General features: G+C 40.6%; 1 protein-coding gene across 1 annotated transcript in view; it reads left to right on the top strand.

The window, feature by feature from the left end:
- The window catches only part of ubxn6 (UBX domain protein 6), a 70272-nt gene that overhangs the window by 11520 nt on the left and 36540 nt on the right, over positions 1 to 22212 (top strand). The window contains exons 2-5 of the mRNA XM_034180759.1: positions 2268 to 2323; positions 6241 to 6369; positions 6495 to 6592; positions 6684 to 6759. Of these exons, the coding sequence (XP_034036650.1) occupies positions 6319 to 6369; positions 6495 to 6592; positions 6684 to 6759 (225 nt within the window). The 5' untranslated portion in view covers positions 2268 to 2323; positions 6241 to 6318. The remainder of the gene's footprint in view (positions 1 to 2267; positions 2324 to 6240; positions 6370 to 6494; positions 6593 to 6683; positions 6760 to 22212) is intronic.

Below are 22212 nucleotides of genomic sequence, written 5' to 3'. Positions count from 1 at the left end.
GAAGTCTGCTCCTATCACCACTCTTTCATGCTTGGACACACTCTCCACCACCTCATCTAACACACTCCAGAAATCTTCTTTCTCCTTCATCTCACAACCAACCTGTGGGGCATATGCACTGATGATATTCATCATCACCCCTTCAATTTCCAACTTCACACTCATCACCCTGTCAGACACTCGCTTAACCTCCAGCACACTTTTAAGATACTCTTCCTTTAAAATGACCCCAACACCATTTCTCTTCCTGTCCGCACCATGGTACAACAACTTGTACCCACCGCCGATGCTCCTGCTCTTAACAAATCTTTATTTTTGTTTAAGCAGTCGTAACGTCTCAGCATGACAAGTCAGGCAGTGATATGAAGCCTGATGGTCTAGTCAGGCTCAGGCTGTCTGTGCGTCTCCCAGAGCAGTGAGGTGAGGGGCAGAGTGAGAGAGAAAGAAAACAGTAGCAGCACCAACAGTTTTTTATTAATGTTGTCAAAGTCCAACCATCGACATTAACACCTGTCCGATTGTCCGGGACAAGTGTAAAATGTGATCAGACAAGTAATAGCTGACTGGACAAGTGGCTTTTTTTTTTTTTGTTTTTTGTTTTTTTTGGTTTAAAACATTCAAATTCTCGCACAAGTGGCTGCTTCCTCCACCACCACCACCCCCCCCCACCCCCACCCCCACCCCCACCCCCACCCCCGCAGACAGAGAGCCGAGCAGTGCTGCAGCGGGAAAAAAAAACTCCGTCTTCACATAAAACGAGCTCCAGAAATTCATTTATAGGCTTTATTTTACAGTTGAAAGCCTTCATGTTTCCAAAGTTTGCTGAGAGAGAGAGAGAGAGAGAGAGAGAGCACATATAATGAGTCGGCTACAGTTTTTGATTTAGGTTTTATGGTTAACTGGTTATGCTAATTGCTCATTTGCAGCAATAAAATACCTCTTTTTTCACCATATATTTTATAACATTTATATGTTTCAATGTTGTTTTATGGCAACTCAGCCCTTTGATAAAGCAATGCCATTTGAAATAATTATTTTTGTTCTTTATTATAAACTGTTTTATTCTTTATTATTTTATATTTCAACAGCCAAGGGACATTTGACAATTTGTTGATTTTCAAGTATTTTAAGTTTTCAAATAATGTTCTGTTGTTAAATAAAGTGATGGAAGGAGAGAAAAATTGTTTCCCTGGCACATTTTAAAAAAATTCCCTGCTAATCCGATTAATCGATTAATCGTGTCGAAACCCCATCAGATTAATCGATGATCCAAATAATCGTTTGTTGCAGCCCTACTTAGTTGTCATGATACAGGTTAACATATGCAATAGGATCCAGTGATATGATGACCTTCTTTGAGCATAACTTAGGAGACCAAGCATTCAGAATGGTCATAACTGTTCCATTTATTGATCCTGAGCAGGATCAAACCCCTCCCTCATCGGCAGTGACCTGTAGTCACTCTCTACCCATATGCAGTAGATAACAAATGGCTCATTTTTGCTTTTTGTTTAAAAAAAATCTTAACTCTGCTGACCAGAATATTTACAAGTCTCAGATAACCAGACCAGAATTAACAACATGCCCTGATATTCAACCCTAATTTTGTTGAGAACAAAGCTGACCAACAAATAAAACAACAAAAAAAAATCTTTCAATGTTCACACATTCATTCATTAATTTTCTGTTGCTTATTTCAGTCCCAGTCATGGTGGCAGTAGACCACACAGCACATCCCATACTTCCCTTTCTTTGGCCAAGTCCTCTAACTCTTCCGAAGCTTTCCCAACCCAGCTAATGAATGTAATCCCTCCAGTGTGTCCTGGGTCTTCACCAGGCCCTCCTCCTAGTTGGATGCACCTAGAAGACCTCCCTAGGGAGATGACCAGGGAGCATCCTCACCAGATGCCTGAACCACCTCATATGGCTCCTTTTGTTCAAAGGAGCAGTGGCTCTACTCCAAGTAATTATTTTAAATATAAATGCAGTGTTGCAAAATAATTGCTGTGGACCCCTGTGGGTGGATGAGGCCACAGACACACCCACATTTCACCTGGATACCATTAGTGGTTACTTTTGAGTGGTGGGGATGGACCAGTTGTCTGAGTGGGTGGTTGTCATCCAGGGCAGTTCTGTGATGTGGTTAATGCTTCTAGACTTGACTTGGTCAGAGTTTCCCACTTGAATGTTCTTTATCTGTTAGCATGTTGGGGCCATAGGTTTCTACAAAAATGTGTGATTGTGTGTATTTGTGCATTTTCTTTTAGTGAAAAGAGAACTGGAGGCAGAAGCTGCTGCAAAACAAAGAGCAGCTACAGATGAGGTACGTATGCAATAAAATGGCCTATAATGACCACTAATTAAAAATTTGGTGAACTTTGATGCACCAGATCAGTTGAAAAAGCAGCGTTGTTTAGCTTGTGTAATATCCTGTACGCGTGTCTGTCACCTGCTGGATGCTGACTTTAACTAGTAATGACTTCATGACTTTCTTTGCTAACAAAATTTTGACTATTAGAGAAAAAATTACTCAGAACCATCCCAAAGATGTATCGTTATCTTTGGCTGCTTTCAGTGATGCCGGTATTTGGTTAGACTCTTTCTCTCCGATTGTTCTGTCTGAGTTATTTTCATTAGTTACTTCATCCAAACCATCAACATGTTTATTAGACCCCATTCCTGCCAGGCTGCTCAAGGAAGTCCTACCATTATTTAATGCTTCAATCTTAAATATGATCAATCTATCTTTGTTAGTTGGTTATGTACCACCGGCTTTTAAGGTGGCAGTAATTAAACCATTACTTAAAAAGCCATCACTTGACCCAGCTATCTTAGCTAATTATAGGCCAATCTCCAACCTTCCTTTTCTCTCAAAGATTCTTGAGAGGGTAGTTGTAAAACAGCTAACTGATCACCTGCAGAGGAATGGTCTATTTGAAGAGTTTCAGTCAGGTTTTAGAATTCATCATAGTACAGAAACAGCATTAGTGAAGGTTACAAATGATCTTCTTATGGCTTCGGACAGTGGACTTATCTCTGTGCTTGTTCTGTTGGACCTCAGTGCTGCTTTTGATACTGTTGACCATAAAATTTTATTACAGAGATTAGAGCATGTCATAGGTATTAAGGGCACTGCGCTGCGGTGGTTTGAATCATATTTGTCTAATAGATTACAGTTTGTTCATGTAAATGGGGAATCTTCTTCACAGACTAAAGTTAATTATGGAGTTCCACAAGGTTCTGTGCTAGGACCAATTTTATTCACTTTATACATGCTTCCCTTAGGCAGTATTATTAGACGGTATTGCTTAAATTTTCATTGTTACACAGATGATACCCAGCTTTATCTATCCATGAAGCCAGAGGATACACACCAATTAGCTAAACTGCAGGATTGTCTTACAGACATAAAGACATGGATGACCTCTAATTTCCTGCTTTTAAACTCAGATAAAACTGAAGTTATTGTACTTGGCCCCACAAATCTTAGAAGCATGGTGTCTAACCAGATCGTTACTCTGGATGGCATTTCCCTGACCTCTAGTAATACTGTGAGAAATCTTGGAGTCATTTTTGATCAGGATATGTCATTCAAAGCGCATATTAAACAAATATGTAGGACTGCCTTTTTGCATTTACGCAATATCTCTAAAATCAGAAAGGTCTTGTCTCAGAGTGATGCTGAAAAACTAATTCATGCATTTATTTCCTCTAGGCTGGACTATTGTAATTCATTATTATCAGGTTGTCCTAAAAGTTCCCTAAAAAGCCTTCAGTTGGTTCAGAATGCTGCAGCTAGAGTACTGACGGGGACTAGCAGGAGAGAGCATATCTCACCCATATTGGCCTCTCTTCATTGGCTTCCTGTTAATTCTAGAATAGAATTTAAAATTCTTCTTCTTACTTATAAGGTTTTGAATAATCAGGTCCCATCTTATCTTAGGGACCTCGTAGTACCATATCACCCCAATAGAGCGCTTCGCTCTCAGACTGCGGGCTTACTTGTAGTTCCTAGGGTTTGTAAGAGTAGAATGGGAGGCAGAGCCTTCAGCTTTCAGGCTCCTCTCCTGTGGAACCAGCTCCCAATTCAGATCAGGGAGACAGACACCCTCTCTACTTTTAAGATTAGGCTTAAAACTTTCCTTTTTGCTAAAGCTTATAGTTAGGGCTGGATCGGGTGACCCTGGACCATCCCTTGGTTATGTTGCTTTAGACGTAGACTGTGGGGGGGTTCCCATGATGCACTGTTTCTTTCTCTTTTTGCTCCGTATGCATCACTCTGCATTTAATCATTAGTGATCGATCTCTGCCCCCCTTCTCGGCATGTCTTTTTCCTGGTTCTTTCCCTCAGCCCCAACCAGTCTCAGCAGAAGACTGCCCCTCCCTGAGCCTGGTTCTGCTGGAGGTTTCTTCCTGTTAAAAGGGAGTTTTTCCTTCCCACTGTGGCCAAGTGCTTGCTCATAGGGGGTCGTTTTGACTGTTGGGGTTTTTCATAATTATTGTATGGCCTTGCCTTACAATATGGAGCGCCTTGGGGCAACTGTTTGTTGTGATTTGGTGCTATATAAATAAAATTGATTTGATTTGAAATTAATAACTCCAACATATCACAAGAACCTGGTCTGTGAAGTGTGTTTGGCTTGATTTTACATTTTTATTTGCAAATAAAAAAAAAACAAAATCTGTCACCCATCATTACCTTTGGACCCTTTCGCATCAAAACACATGTGACACACACAGACAGATGTCCTCAATGTGACACACGGCCTCTTTTTGCAATATATGACTGCAGGTGTTTTGGTGTCAAAAGGTCAGGAGACTAAATGGATTTGATGTTTTTACGTTATACGGAACATGATTCCACACACTCCAAAACAGCAGGTGGCAGTATGCATCTTTAAAGCTGGTTTACAATCCACTGATAAATACAAAGTAGAAAAAGTTTTAGTTTTATTCATTTTCTAAGTGTTAAATTTATTTTCAGACTACAGCTGACAGCATGACAAAGGTGAGAAACTTAAGGCAGCGATTCATGATTGATTTAATCGTTCATGAGTCTTGAAAATGGCGTCATCTTTTTTATGCTTATGTTTGCGTGACAAAATGGCTCCTTTGTTACAAGTATTTGTAATAACATGACTTGTGCGGTCAGTTGGCCATCTAAGGAGTGTGTCCTGCAGTTTTCCCTTGATTGAGGTGGTGGCTCACAGATGGAAAGTCACGGCAGTGAGTGCGGTGCCTCCACTGTGGACACACATACATAGCCACATGAATAAGGTGGTGTTAGATATACTCGTATGTGTTTATTTATTATATTTTATTTGTACTATATCAGGTATTTGCAATGCTTAAATGGTTGTATTTTCAGTGAGCTTCAGTTATCTGTTTCAGTATGCATGTCAACTGGTCTGAACTGGTTTTATCTGATCAGAAAGTCCAAACAAAGGAATTAGGTTCCACCGGGTACCAAATAACTGTGGGCTGAAGACAAGGGGTGGGGTTTCCCCTCTGTCTACGCAAGCCAATAAGGTTAGGTGTGGTAATAAAACCCACCCGTTGTACCGCCTCCATTGTCTTTTATAAGAACCTCTTGTTGGCTTTGTTTGGGTTCTCTCACAAGATGGACCCCTGTGTGGGCTGCATCTCTGGGGACCCAGGCCTGTTTTTCAATGTGACTTTGAACAAATTCAAACTGAGGAATACATTGACTTTGTACTTTGTAAGCGACAGGATTACAGTAGAATTAACAGTGGATTATGAGCAAAACAAACCCAGATCCCGCCGCGTGTGTGTGTGTGTGTGTGTGTGTGTGTGTGTGTGTGTGTGTGTGTGTGTGTGTGTGTGTGTGTGTGTGTGTGTGTGTGTGTGTGTGTGTGTGTGCTTTGAATAGATTTGGATTTTATCATTCTCACATTATCTTTTCTGTTCTTTTGTTTTTTCTTTTTCTCACATTTTCCATTATAGAGATGATTGGCATCAGCAATAAGAACATGAGCACAGCGGGTGCGTCACTGACCTTGTGTCCTTTGGCCCTGGGGGATGGGGGGGGGGGGTGGTCAGGTCAGTGTTTCTTTGATGAGGACAATATGTGCTTCAGCCTTTACTCCACTTTTGCTGTAGGGTCTTTGATCTGGATCTTTAGCCGTTTGTGTCTGAAAGGGCATGTTTTTTTTTTTTGTTTTTGTTTTTTGAGTCCACAGTATGCACTCTAATGGACTTGTGAATGATTGTTCTTTCCAGGGTTCCCCAGTGCCAGTGAACAGTCCCCCTAGTCTCTCAGTGTTAGGTGTGTATTTCACCTGTCCACTAACCGGAGACATGTTAACTAAGAGTGAGCGGGAACAACACATTAAAGAAGCCATTTTAATGGTATGGCTTGTCTCAGACAATATCATCACACACCTGTTTTGCAGTATAATGTGCACTTCATGCTTGCTCATTAGAGTTGGACCGTTGGCACGTTGTTGATGCTCTGTGTGTTGTTTTGCTGTCAGCGGTTTGAGGAGGATCCAGTTGAGGCTTCTGTTATGATGGTCCACACGTTTAACAAAGACAGAGAGAAAGTGAAGGCTGCTGTGGACATCATAAGCAAGTAAGTCAAATTCTTAATGTACAGTTATCACCAGCTAAGGCTGGCCGCACAGTGTGTGTGTGTGTGTGTTTAACGTTTGTATCTCCCACAGGTATGTTGACAATATATGCAGGAATCCAACAGAAGAAAAATACAGGAAGATTAAAGTCAGCAACAAGGTGTTCCAGGTACAAACCAAATCACAGTCTCTCAGTACACGTAGTATTAGTGTTACTGTTATTCTGTATTCATATCAGTGTTAGTGTTAGTATTAGAGGTGTAATGATACACAAAAATCACAGATCGTTACGTACCTCAGTTTTGAGGTCACGGCTCGGTTAATTTTCGGTACAGTACAGGAACAAAATGCAAAAACTAAATTTGCTTGTTTAAACCAACAATTTATTGTAACATTATACAAACAGGAAAATATAATAATTGCAAAGTGCTGCCTAGTAATACATTTAATAAAATGTTCTCAAATAAACAAATATGTCAGTTGATGCTGTCAGTCGATTTCCTGAAAGCTGTGCTCCTCATGCGGTGTGAATTCACACACACACACACACACACACACACACACACACACACACACTGTAAATATACAATCTTACCTGTGCGTTTTAGTGAAGAAAAGTTGCTCTGTGACACTTTGCGCTGTCAGATCAGTTAGCAGAGTGGGGTCTTCTCCCTCTCTCCTTCCACACCGGTTCTCTGTTTTGGTGCAACAAGTTGAAAAAGTCACAGCGCCTCAGTAACATCTCATTTACCACACGCTCCCTGTGAGCCTGGCTGCACACGCAATGAAATCTCAAGAAAAAATATTATGAAATTACTCAGTTTTCCATGTGGAACAGGTACACCATGTGCGTGCTGGATGACGTGCGCGTCAATATTCATGTGTACATATTTATTTAAAAGTAAAAAACCTTCCTGTCTAACATCTTTCTGTGTAAATATCTCGTGTTACTACGTGGAGACCTGCAGCTTATAGACATGTGTGGCGTATTTATGTACAATTTCTTTTTTCTTTGTAAAATTGGTGGGTGCAGCTAATATTCAGATAGTCCAGAAATTACGGTAAACACACATTGCAAACTCACCCATGCACAGCCCTGTACCGAACCGAACGTCCTGTACTGAAATGGTTCAATACAAATACATGTATCGTTACACCCTAAGTATTAGTGTTAGTAGCAGTATTAGTATCAGTGTTAGTTTTAGTATTAGTATTGGTGTTAGTATTAGTGTTAGTCACAGTATTAGTATCAGTATTAGTGTTAGTATTGGTGTTGTTAGTGTCAGTGTTAGTATTAATGTTAGTAACATTAACCCGTGAGTGAGATTCAAATGAAATATTTATCACATATACTTTGCTCTGACTTTTTCACTTAATAAAAACCTGTCATACTTCTTTTGTTTGTAAGTACTTTAACTTTAATATTCCAAAATAAGAATTGCAGCTGAAATAGAAAAATCATTACATTTCAACATTTTCTGGGACTGAGATTCAGATTAAATATTTATCACATCTACTTTGCTGTGACATATCACTTCATGAAAAAGTTAATACTGCCACTCTCCTGTGTTAGTGGTAAAATTTTGCAGTTATATTACAGAAGATGTGGCAACAGAAACAGTTCATCTGTGGTAATACAGGGAGGCACTTATTGCCTTAATCCAAATTTAAAAAAATAAAAATAGTCACTAAAAGGCACAAAACATAACTAATGCATGGCCTGTTGTCTCATAGTTTTTCAGAATGTGGTGGTGATGGACACGTAATGATCCTGACATTTACTTTGTCTTCTATCTCTGTAACTGCAGACTGTATGAAACCAACATATTTCATGTTTGTGAGATCAGCTTTATTTTTATTTAATTTTTGTTAATATATAACCATTCCTACATTTGAGGCCTGCAGCATTTTCCAAGAAAAAAAGGTTGGGACAGGACAGTTTATTGTTAATGGAAGAATTAATTAATAATATTTACAGCCAGTTTTCTTGAGAAATTTCAGAGGATGAATACATGAACATTTTCATCTCACTGAATATTTCTTAAACTTCATTTACATCAGTCATTCAGAAATACAAACAGTGTGGTACTTTATGGTACATCTGTGTCAGGTAGGCAGCTCTCAAAAACTAAATGCTGGAAGAAGACAAGTGAGGGAAGCCACCAAGACACAACTTTGGAAGAATGTTTGGCTTCTGTGGCTGTGAGTGGAGAAACTGGGAATATAACAACATTTTTATTTTTATCTTCATTTTACATACAGTCCCTACTTTTTTATTTGTGGTTGTTTCTGTTCCATTTCTGAAATTAAAGAACTGCTATAAAGAAAAGTGTTAACATTTTTATTGTTTTTTAAAACTTTTTAGTAGAACAAACACAAAAACCAAACTCTTATAAAGAAGGAAAAAAATACACAAACGTGCAGGAAAAACTGAACAATGCAGACTGATTTGACTCGTGATTTTTGAAAATAATAAGAGGTAACTTACTTTGAAATAAATGAAATGCAGAGCTGCAGACTAATAACTTTGAAAAATAAAAATCAGCAGCTTGTATTTTTATTCTGACTATAGAGTTCATTTCCTCTTTTTTCTCCTCCTCAGTCATGTTTTGTGCTTGAACATTAAACATCTACATTAAACCATCTAAAATAAATATCTTTGTAAAATAACAGCCTGTTAAAGTTCAGAGTTCTCAGCTGCTTTATGTGATTTCTGCTTCTGAACATCACTGCAGAGTTTCTACACATCAGGTTTTTTTAAACACACGTGTGTGTGATTTTTATTCTGTTTATTCATATATTCTCATTTTAAGAATTTTGAGTCATTGCATCAGTGCGTACACACAGCGGAGCTCATGATCCGTTAACAATTACATGCATCGATGACCTCTCGCGTTCATTGTACACCCGTTAAAGACACAGACATACTTTTACACCCAAAATTCCACTTAGTTTCACGTCGGAGCGCAATCTGAATATCCTCCAGATGAGTCACAGGACACCGTTTGTTCAAGGAGCTGGGAAAGAGGCTGCGAAGGTGCTGACGGTTGACCACAAGACCTGTGTTTGTGGAAACTGGGCACAGGCAATACACCAGCTGTGGTCTAGTAATCCTTGCCTGACTTTCATAGGATTTGAAGATTTGTGTTCTTCCTTTGCACTCAACCTGTTAAGATTTCCAGTGTCAGGAACTGATGGCTTACAACAGGTAGAGAGGTGGGTGAACACAGGATCTCAGAAAGGCTGTGCAATTAACCATCAACAATGGAATGCTGCATAAATGCTGAACTAACACTGAGCAGACAATGACAAACACTGGACCCGCAAAGGACATAAACACAGGTGTGACTTAAATACTGATGAAATAAGGAGCAAACAATTCACAGGTGGGGATCATACGTGGAGAGATGTGGTGATCGGACTTGAACACTAGTGTAGCGAGGACCCTGCATTCAACAACCTCCTAAGTTTGCATTAAGCAAAAGTTGTAAAATTTCTTCAGACAGCTCAAGATCTTGGAAATATCAAGTTGCCAAAAGGAGGCTTTCCTGACCATAGCACAGGAGGGCCAACTGTCATCAACCCCCACCACTAACAGGATTTAAGATTCTCTAAAGTGCATTCCTCACGGAGCTGTGAATCTCCTTATCAGCACCAAAACCAGATGTTGCCAACTCCTTTCTCATCTAAAAAAAACAAACCCCAGAAAGACCTACTTTTCTGAAGTCTAAAAACGATGTCATTACAACAAGATTCAAGTAAAATCATACCACAGACTTTGCTGGTTTACTAGTGTGCTTGGGGTCATTGTCTTGTTGAAACACCCATTTCAAGGGCATGTCCTCTTCAGCATAAGGCAACATGACCTCTTCAAGTATTTTGACATATCCAAACTGATCCATGATACCTGGTATGTGATATATAGGCCCAACACCATAGTAGGAGAAACATGCCCATATCATGATGCTTGCACCACCATGCTTCACTGTCTTCACTGTGAACTGTGGCTTGAATTCAGAGTTTGGGGGTCGTCTCACAAACTGTCTGTGGCCCTTGGACCCAAAAAGAACAATTTTACTCTCATCAGTCCACAAAATATTCCTCCATTTCTCTTTAGGCCAGTTGATGTGTTCTTTGGCAGATTGTAACCTCTTCTGCACATGTCTTTTATTTAACAGAGGGACTTTGCGGGGGATTCTTGCAAATAAATTAGCTTCACACAGGCGTCTTCTAACTGTCACAGCACTTACAGGTAACTCCAGACTGTCTTCGATCATCCTGGAGCTGATCAATGGGTGAGCCTTTGCCATTCTGGTTATTCTTCTATCCATTTAGATGGTTGTTTTCCGTTTTCTTCCTTGCGTCTGTTTTTTTTGTTGTTGTTGTTTTTTGTTTTTTTTGTCCATTTTAAAGCATTGGAGATCATTGTAGATGAACAGCCTATAATTTTTTGCACCTGCGTATAGGTTTTCCCCTCTCCAATCAACTTTTTAATCAAACTACGCTTTTCTTATGAACAATGTCAAGAACGTCCCATTTTCCTCAGGCTTTCAAAGAGAAAAGCATGTTCAACAGGTGCGGGCTTCATCCTTAAATAGGGGACACCTGATTCACACCTGTTTGTTCCACAAAATTGACAAACTCACTGACTGAATGCCACACTACTATTATTGTGAGCACCCTCTTTTCTACTTTTTTTTAACCAATAGCCCAATTTCATAGCCTTAAGAGTGTGCATATCATGAATGCTTGGTCTTGTTGGATTTGTGAAAATCTACTGAATCTACTGGTACCTTGTTTCCCATGTAACAATAAGAAATATACGCAAAACCTGGATTAATCTTTTTAGTCACATAGCACTACTATTATTCTGAACACTACTGTATATCTGGTATTTTGTGCTCTGATCATAGATTGTAGATAATTTATCCAATGTGCTTTTTTCATATATAATTGTGTGTGTGACAGTTCTAAGGACATTGTTTACTGGAGTTTTGCAATACAGGACTTGCTTGGTTTGTAAGCGGGAATTTTAAGAATAACAGATGCTGATTTATTATAAAACTAGACAAAGGAATGAAGAAAACTACAGTACCCAGAATTCTCGGGGTGGAGCTTTTAACCCTTTAAAAGCCTGCGCCCCCGGGGAATCGCTCTCTTGCTCTTCTTTTTCTCTTACACACCCTTACTCTTACCCTCTCTCTTCTTGGGTCTCGAGACATTGCCTAGCCGTCCAAATTTTTTTATGACCATTTGTCTGCAACCATGTGTTGTGTAAACTTTTTTCTTGTTTGTGCGCTCTAACAAGAAATTACTTTTCCTTTTTTCTACAGATAACTTTTGTTCAACTTTTGTATCTGCAACCACGTGTTGTGTAAACTTTTTTCTTGTTTGTGCGCTCTAACAAGAAATTACTTTTTCCTTTTTTCTACAGATAACTTTTGTTCAACTTTTGTAAAGTTAAATGCGCAGGAGCATTTAACTTCCTTTTGCTATTTTTCAAATGAAAACCTTTTTTCTTCTTGAACTCCAAATTCATCTTGCAAACAGTTTTCTTACAAAGTCAACTATTTTTGTATCGAGTTTTGTGATTTGATCCGGCTTCCAAAGACGACGACAAAAGACGAATTTTTGTTTTGGCGAATAGAATAAATAAAGACACTCGAGCCTTTATTCTGATGATCCCAGACTACAAGCATTGCAGAGATAAAAACATCCAGGACAGCTGAGACGTCAACAGCGATTTGAACCGCCGCCACAAGTCACAGCCTAACAGCGGAAAGCGTCTCCGGTAACCAACGAAACCGGGCGGGGTGACCAGCAGAGTCTCTTTGTCAAGTACACTGAAGCAGCTGTGTGATGGACAGATCGACTGAAAATGAGACGATTCCCACCCCCTGACCTACGGAAACCAATCTGCACAGTGTCCAAGTAAGACCGAGCTACGGTGTCAGATAAAACAGAATGGCTATTATTTAATTTTATTCACCGTCACTAACCATCTCACGTTAACAAATACCAAAGTAAATTCCCTGATGATTAGGACGAAATTCATTCTTAAATTCCCGCAACAAAACCAAATGATCTGAACTGGAATTTCGTTGTTACGCAGATGATACCCAGCTTTATCTATCCATGAAGCCAGAGGACACACACCAATTAGTTAAACTGCAGGAAGACATAAAGACATGGATGACCTCTAATTTCCTGCTTTTAAATTCAGATAAAACTGAAGTTATTGTACTTGGCCCCACAAATCTTAGAAACATGGTGTCTAACCAGATCCTTACTCTGGATGGCATTTCCCTGATCTCTAGTAATACTGTGAGAAATCTTGGAGTCATTTTTGATCAGGATATGTCATTCAAAGCGCATATTAAGCAAATATGTAGGACTGCATTTTTACATTTGCGCAATATCTCTAAAATTAGAAAGGTCTTGTCTCAGAGTGATGCTGAAAAACTAATTCATGCATTTATTTCCTCTAGGCTGGACTATTGTAATTCATTATTATCAGGTTGTCCTAAAAGTTTCCTGAAAAGCCTTCAGTTAATTCAAAATGCTGCAGCTACAGTACTGACGGGGACTGGAAGGAGAGAGCATATCTCACCCATATTGGCCTCTCTTCATTGGCTTCCTGTTAATTCTAGAATAGAATTTAAAATTCTTCTTCTTACTTATAAGGTTTTGAATAATCAGGTCCCATCTTATCTTAGGGACCTCGTAGTACCATATCACCCCAATAGAGCGCTTCGCTCTCAGACTGCAGGCTTACTTGTAGTTCCTAGGGTTTGTAAGAGTAGAATGGGAGGCAGAGCCTTCAGCTTTCAGGCTCCTCTCCTGTGGAACCAGCTCCCAATTCAGATCAGGGAGACAGACACCCTCTCTACTTATAAGATTAGGCTTAAAACTTTCCTTTTTGCTAAAGCTTATAGTTAGGGCTGGATCAGTATGGCTTTGCCTTACAATATAAAGCGCCTTGGGGCAACTGTTTGTTGTGATTTGGCGCTATATAAATAAAATTGATTTGATTTGAACGTCATATAATAATTGCTCAGTGAAATTCATCATCATCAAATTGTCTTACTGTGATATGTACTGTTATTTAACTCCTGACTGAGTTAAATAAATGTTCAAACGTGTGGAGGGGGTCGGACTTGACATGTCAAACTTACTACTGAAGATTAGAGACTCATTTTAATATTTCCTATTGACTGACCCTAAAATCATAGATATTGCAACCTTCCTATAATATCATTCAGTCATAGGTGGTGCCCCCAGTATTTGAGGTAAAATTATCCACAAGTGATCATTTCAAATATCCTAAAATACATTAGCGGTCACTAACTGCACAAAACCTGCATGTTAATCATTCCGTGTAATTTTGTTCAATCGATCTCAGCTGTCAGTGCTACGCTCGACAGTACTAGCCTGCTAATATAGTGCTAACACACGCTAGATTCTCCAGCCGTGCTAACCGCCCTTAACCCAGATTGAACACTAATCAGCTATCGGAAAGCCAGAGGCAGTAGCGTGCTAACAGGCCGTTAGCTGCTTTCCATCGCCGAGGCTCCAACAATCGAACTAAACCAGCTGCTAATCACCGCAGCTAAATCGCCTAACCAGTTAGCTTAGCTTCGGCTAACAACCTACAGTAACCGTATAGCCTGCCGACTGCTGGTAGCTAGCCTGTATTGCATGCAAATAATTTCCCGTGACTTTTAATTGTTCTCTGCCATTTAAAAGAATAACTACTATTAACAGAAACATTTATTATCAAGTTTTATCTTGGATAATAATCTTTTTAAACTCTTTTGAGTCACTTCTCCAATTCTAATTGTAAATATTGCTCTTTTATTCTACTGTTGTGATATTAATCAAGTGTACACACTAATATTTAATCTTGTTGTTTTCACAACTAGCTAATGAACTTTATAGGTGGTCAATATGGTCTAGTGGTTAAGGTGTTGGGCTTGAGTCCAGAAGATCATGGGTTCAAATCTCCACCTGACTGGAAAATCACTAAGGGCCCTTGGGCAAGGCCTTTAATCCCCTAGTTGCTCCCGGTGTGTAGCGAGCTCCTTGTATGGCAGCACCCTGACATCGGGGTGAATGAGAGGCATAATTGTAAAGCGCTTTGAGCGTCTGATGCAGATGGAAAAGTGTGATATAAATGCAGTCCATTTACTATTTATAATTTCAATCCTAGTTAATTAGGATTAATCAAGAAATCATTTAATAACATTTTTTTTGTTATAACTCCCCACTACCTCTTTAAAAGAACATCTCATTCAGGAGTGATTGCTTTTTAAAGTGAAAGTGCTAAAGCTTTACTAACGTGTAACCTATAGCAATTCTAAACAGAGAATATTGGTGTTACATCACAATAACTAAACAAGGAAAATTTCTACTTGTGTGTACATAATACTATGAATAACACTCCTTTCAAAATTTCCTTTTGCATTTGTGTGAATTCTCCACTGCTGGTTTCACCTGCAATTAACTCAGTTATCCATTTCACATTTCTGCAGCTGGTTCATCTGTAAATACTTTTATTATAGCTCATCTTATTATTTTGTTGTTGATTCTTTGTTTTGTCTCTGGTGTGGACGCTGTCTAACCGCCGCCCCAGAAAGCCAACACGGCCGCGCCCAGTGACAACAAACCAAGCGCTTCTACCGACCTGGAAAGCCAAGGTCGTAGCGACTCAGGTGAGCTTTTAGAAGAGGTCTTATCTGACCTGACCGCCGAAATATTGTCTTGCTACATGGACAACATGCAACAAGCCACCCGTGTTGACGTAGTTGCTGAAATGTCTGAACTCATCAGTCAGACACTGGCAGCAACTGTGGAAAAGAAAAACCTGACAACAGTGCTTGGCAAGTTGGCCATTGCCACAGCCCTAAAGCTCAGACACACAGAATCACTCATGGAGAAATCAGTTCTTTCTCTGAAGAGGCAGAAAGAACAAAATGCAGAATTGTGCGAGGAGAATAAATTCCAGTGACAGCAATTAAAACAACAATCTTTGACCCTTGCTGAAAAAAAATTGGAAGACCTAGAGGCTTCCTCAGATCAACCCACTGAATCAGATACCCCATCTGACCCCGGAGCTCAAGAAAAGCCTTACTCCAAAAAGAAACCCTTCAGGAAGCTTGACCCTGAAGTTGAGAAGTTACGAATTGAACTCGGTTCCGCACCGCGGGAACAAAGAGAAGCTCATGATTTACTCCAACAGGTGTACATTGAACTTAAAACATTGAAGAGTCATGCTGGAAAGCATGAAGACATTTTGGAGTCTGAAAAGCTGAAGAATAGTGAGGTGCTGAGACGTCTGAAAGATACACTAGCTCTTTTAGCCGATACTCAAGAACAAAATGAGTGCCTCAGTGCTAAACTGCAATCATTAAAATGTGAACTCCAATTAAACTCCCAACCACCAGGAGAACCTGAACAAAGAGTCATGTGGGAAAACAGAATGCAAACGTTCGCCACCACAGACTGCAAGGAGTTGTGCCCTGAACCTCCTCGGGAGCTCCAACCTCCCTTACCATGGGTATCGAGAGACACTGTCTCTCCTTCCCACTCATATGCGTCCTATCCCAGTCCTTAATGACTGAGAACAGGACAAGATTGCACGGCTCATTAACCATTTTGAGCCAACTCCAGGAGGATCCCCTGACACATGTACGTATTTAAATGACACGCTATTACCTCAGGGATTTCATTCATGCTACTGGTGAACATTACATCTACCTCATCAAGCGGCCTTCCAGCCGCGAGGTCAGCCGGTTCGTTGAGCGTCAAGCCGCGGACGTATGACAAGACTTTGCTAAACTTAGCTTAGCATTTGAAAAAGAATATTCGGATCATTCCGTTCGTACAGGCCTAGCCACTGCTATGGCGGAAAAACCAGGCAGGTGCAAACCGCCCCAGCAATATTATAACAGGCTTCTCTGTACCTGTTTTGACACCCGAAATGAAGCAGGTATGGAAGAAGACCTTAATTTTAAAACCTTGTTCCTTGAGAACCTCCACCCTATCATGAGTCATCATTTGGGAATCCTGGGAGATCCCAGTGAGGCTCCCATACAGTACCTGCGTGTCCTTGCTGTGAAAGGTTTTGCTAAACAAATTAAGAGAGAGGGTAAACCTGAGGACAAAATGATCTTCAGCCTTGAAGCACCTCGGCCTACCCTTGAGCTTGAAGGCACCTACGGGGGGTCATTTAAGCCCCATACCGGCTCTGCCACTACCTCCCCTCGACAGATGAAATCATCTGTCTGTGGCTGACCCAAGGATCGAGTTGGACCACAAACAAAGCCGCAGTGGTCCCCACAAAACCAAAGTGACTTCGGAACCAGAGAGGGCTCCGAAACTGTTGAAAATCGGGGTAATAAATTCAAACCCAGACAGTGGGAGAAGCCCACCACATGGGAAGATCACCCCGATGGCAGATGTGAGTACCCAGGTGGCCAATCCCAAGGATGACAGGGTTCCTGGCACCCACATCAGGGACCACCTGGACGCAACACTAAGAGTACTTGGAACCGAGACTCCCGAGAAAGAGACCAGTCCAAGCACTCAAGTAAGGATGTGGACTCAAGCCTCCACCAAGAAATCCGTAAGATCATGAAGGCCTCCTCCAGGAGTTTGAAGACGAAAAGGCCAAAATAATAATAATAATAATTAGACACCCATGCAGAAATTCACTCATATGACCAAACTCATAACAAAAAAGTCAAAGACGGAAGGAAATATAAGAAAATAAACTAAATACATGGTGCCTAAAGGTGTAGGCAGAAGCAACGCTTATCCATGCCTACCCTCCTGTATAAAATCAATCAGGCATATATGCCTGTTCATAGACATTTATATCCAACACAGTCTGAACACAGCAGCACATAGTTACAGATAAAAGAAGTCAAATATTTCTCCAGACAACTCACAAAAAAAAACAAAGGTTCCAGTACAACAGCCTCTACATATGACACAACTCAAACCTTTTAATCTAATACATATCTAGAAAATACCATTTGTTTGTATAAATGTTTGAACCGGTTAATATCTGGACATTGCTTAAGTTCCTCTGGTAAATTATTCAATTTTTTTTGGGCCACAAATGGAAACACGAAAGCACCTCCTACTCGTCCTAGCGCCTGCAATTTTAAAATAAAACGTACCCCTTAAATTATACATTCCTTCTCTCAGCGTAATATATTCTTGAATTCTGAGAGGTAATTGTTTATTTCTTGCTTTATGCATCAACTGAACAGTCTTAAATGAAATCATATCGTAACGTTTTAATATCTTTGATTTAATAAACAACGGATTGGTATGATCCCGAAACCCTGAATTATGAATTATTTTTAATGCTCTTTTTTGAAGGATGAATAATGATTGTAATGTAGTTTTATAGTTATTACCCCAAACATCCGCACAGTATGTCAAATAAGGTGCAATCAATGCACAATACAAAGTATGTAGTGATTTACCATCTAGAATATACTTTGCCTTATTCAGTATTGCAATACTTTTAAAAACTTTCTTTTGAATATGATGAATATGAGCTTTCCAGTTAATTTTATCATCAATAATCACACCTAACAACTTATTTTCCTTGACACAATCTATATTCACCCCAAGTATATTTAACTGAATTTGTACATCCAATTTATAATTTCTAAATAACATCATTTTAGTTTTTGACCAATTTAATGACAATTTGTTCATGTCAAACCAGCTCTTCAGCTTTATCATTTCAACTCTCAAATCAAAGAATAATTGCTGCAAATTCTCTCCAGAACAAAACAGGTTTGTGTCATCAGCAAAGAAAACTGCTTTAAACACATTGGAAATTTTACATAAATCATTAATATATAAAATAAATAATTTTGGTCCCAGCACAGAGCCCTGGGGAACTCCACAAACAATGTCCAGATATGTAGAACCGCAGTCCCAGATTTTAACAAACTGCTGCCGGTTTTGCAAATAACTTTTAATCCAGTTCAGAGCCACTCCTCTAATCAATCAATTCAATCAATTTTTTTATATAGCGCCAAATCACAACAAACAGTTGCCCCAAGGCGCTTTATATTGTAAGGCAAGGCCATACAATAATTGACATATTATTGTATGGCCCAAATCCCATAAAGTTCCAACTTTTTAAATAATATGGTATGATTGATTGTATCAAAAGCCTTTTTAAAGTCAACAAATAGACCTGTTACTAATTCTCTTTGATCCACATGTTTATTAATCTCTTCGATTGCATTGCACAAAGGATACTGGTAGACCAAGGAAGACGTCAAAGCGTCAAGACAGAAAACTTAAAGCAATATGTCTCAAAAATCGAAAATACACAACAAAACAAATGAGGAACAAATGGGAGGAAACTGGAGTCAACGTCTGTGACCGAACTGTAAGAAACCGCCTAAAGGAAATGGGATTTACATACAGAAAAGCTAAACGAAAGCCATCATTAACACCTAAACAGGAAAAAAACAAGGTTACAATGGGCTAAGGAAAAGCAATCGTGGATGACTGGATGAAAGTCATATTCAGTGATGAATCTCGAATCTGCATTGGGCAAGGTGATGATGCTGGAACTTTTGTTTGGTGCCGTTCCAATGAGATTTATAAAGATGACTGCCTGAAGAGAACATGTAAATTTCCACAGTCAATGATGATATGGGGCTGCATGTCAGGTAAAGGCACTGGGGAGATGGCTGTCATTACATCATCAATAAATGCACAAGTTTACGTTGATATTTTGGACACTTTTCTTATCCCATCAATTGAAAGGATGTTTGGGAATGATGAAATCATTTTTCAAGATGATAATGCATCTTGCCATAGAGCAAAAACTGTGAAAACATTCCTTGCAAAAAGACACATAGGGTCAATGTCATGGCCTGCAAATAATCCGGATCTTAATCCAATTGAAAATCTTGTTGAAGAAAGTTGAAGAAAATGGTCCATGACAAGGCTCCAACCTGCAAATTTGAAATGACTTTAGTTTTGTGTCATGTCTGTGATCTGCTTTTTTCTACAAAATTAAACAACTGAATGAACATCCTCCGAGGCCGGTGATTCCATCATTTTTACCAGGGGTTGTAGAACCCCCACGCGACACAGTCACAGCGAACATCCCGTCAACTGTAGACCCGCGGAATGCTTCATGGCCCCTAGATGCACTGCTGGCCGACACTTTCCTCTATACGCTGTCAGAGGATACTAACGCGAGTGAGTACAGCCCTCCGGTAGTAGATGGTCTCCATTTGGAAAACACACACACTGCTGATGTAGCTCTGGCTCTTTGGGCCGAAAGATCAGCTATTAGTCAAAGTCTGTTTGACTCCGTGAAAAATCCAATCCAGACATTTTATATGTGGAAAAATCTTTCCGTTTTCCAAAGGACCCTCTACCCCAGACCATACTCAAGGCAACTGGAATCTGCACACTCAGAACACGCTGGAACCGACAAGAATTGAGCCACTCATTCTTAGTCGTTCCAAACTTACCACACTTTGTCTACATAGGAGGTGACCTCCTTGTCCGATTGGAGGTACAGGTTGACAGAGTAAATCAGGTCCTCTGGTCTCTGACCAGAGCACACTACGACCCTGCTTACTCCGATCCAGAGTATCTAAAGTCTGGGTAATTGATCCCTGACGCATGCCAGGTAGTGAGTGATGGTCATATCACGATACCTGCCAACCTGAAAAATGCACCACTCCACCTCGTGATACATCCAGGACAATGGCTCCAGCTCTCGCAGATAGTCTTCCAGCCATCCCAACTCTTCACCAGTCTGGGACTGTCTCTCGAAGCCACCCCACTTCTGAGCCTAAGAAGCCAGACAACTTGCTTGGTGGTGCATAACGACACTGGCGAAGACATCCTGACTTCCAAGGCCACCCCACTGGGCTGGTTAATCAGCACTGAATTTCAGGACTTTGAGCTGAACATCCCAGTTCTTGGCCAAGTCCCTCCATCACTTCTCCCCTGTCTACAACGGGGGGTTGTCTTTTCCAAACCCCCAGGAGCGGTCGCTGTATTTCCAGCGATCATCTCTGAGAAAGACACTGTCGGCAGAATAGACCTTGACGACCCTGACCAGATGGTCCTCCAGACCCTTACGGTCCTCACGGTTGACTCTCAGAACAAAACAAATTCTGTAGATGACACTGAACCAGCTCTGAACCTTAACCAAGGTTCTGATTCTGAGTTTGCATCTCAAGTAGAACAAGTCTTAGTAGCAGCAGATGCTTTAAAGAATGATAAGGAGCGAGGACGTCTGAGAGATCTACTTGATAAATACCGAGCGTCCTTTGCCAATGATTCATTGGATTATGGACTCACACACATCCACTCTGTGCGTATCCCAACTCCTCCAAACACGCCGCCCAGCTTCGTGCAGCAGTACAAAATTCCTTTGGCATCCTATGAGCCTGTACAGGAAATCATAGATGATCTATTGGGAAAAGGGATCATAAGACAAGACAAGGTGCAAGATGCAGAATTCAACATCTTCTTGAATAAGGCATGCCCCGATGCTAACGAGCGAGGCACCCTTATCTATGTTGACGACATCTTAATGCAAAACTCCACATTAGACACATTTGGAGGAGATAGACCACATTCTGGGCCAACTCACGACTGCTGGTGCAAAAATCTCACCCTCAAAGTGTCAGTGGTGTCTGACCACGGTCAACTATGTGGGCCTCCTTGTCGGGCCAGATGGAGTGCAACCACAAGTTGGATGAGTCCAAGGCATCACCAACATCGAAACGCCTATGAACCTAACAGAACTGCGCAGCTTTCTTGGAGTGTGCAACTACTCCTGCCAATTCATTGAAAACTATGCAGATTTGGCGAAACCACTGACAGACCTGCTCAAAAATGATACGCCATTCCTATGGGAGACAAACTCTGCTTAGCCCCATGCCTAGCATATCCCAATTGTAGCAAAGAATTCCACCTAGAGGTGGGATTCTCCAATCAATGCCTAAGCGCAGGACTGTACCAGATGTACGACAAAGATAGGCGAGTGGTCGCATATGCGACCAAAACACGACAACCGCTGGAACTTAAATTCAGTGACTGTAGCCACTTATCTGGGCGGACAAAAAGTCATTGTAGAAACCAATTATCAACCAGTGACATTCCTTAGCAGTCAAAGACTACAAGAAGGTGTAGTAACAAACTTACAAGTTGCCTCTTGGTTGATAGCACTGCAAAGTTTTGACATGGAGGTGCGGTATGCACAAGACCGCAAAACTCCCCTAGGCACAGGGTTAGCTGCTTGCCAGAGTTGCACCGAAGACACACTGGCTGCGACCCCGTTGAATGAAGACGTGTCACCACCCGACTCCTCTAATCACCATTACTTTGACCACAATGCCTGCCGAGGCATGATCACGGCGTACGTGGATGGCTGCTCATTCCACCATGAAACAGTCGCCCGGACAGGAATGGGGGTCGCGTGGATTGACAACACACCACATGAGCCACAAAAGTTTCAGCTGGGACCACAGTCCTCTCAGTATGCTGAAATTGCTGGCATACTCATAACATGCCAGTTAGCTGTGGCGCAAAATGTCAAAACATTTGTGCTATG

Source organism: Thalassophryne amazonica, chromosome 10, assembly GCF_902500255.1.
Source record: "Thalassophryne amazonica chromosome 10, fThaAma1.1, whole genome shotgun sequence".
In the NCBI taxonomy this organism is placed as follows: domain Eukaryota; kingdom Metazoa; phylum Chordata; class Actinopteri; order Batrachoidiformes; family Batrachoididae; genus Thalassophryne; species Thalassophryne amazonica.
The sequence above is the reverse complement of the archived record's forward strand: the minus strand, read 5'-3'. Positions and strand labels throughout refer to the sequence as shown.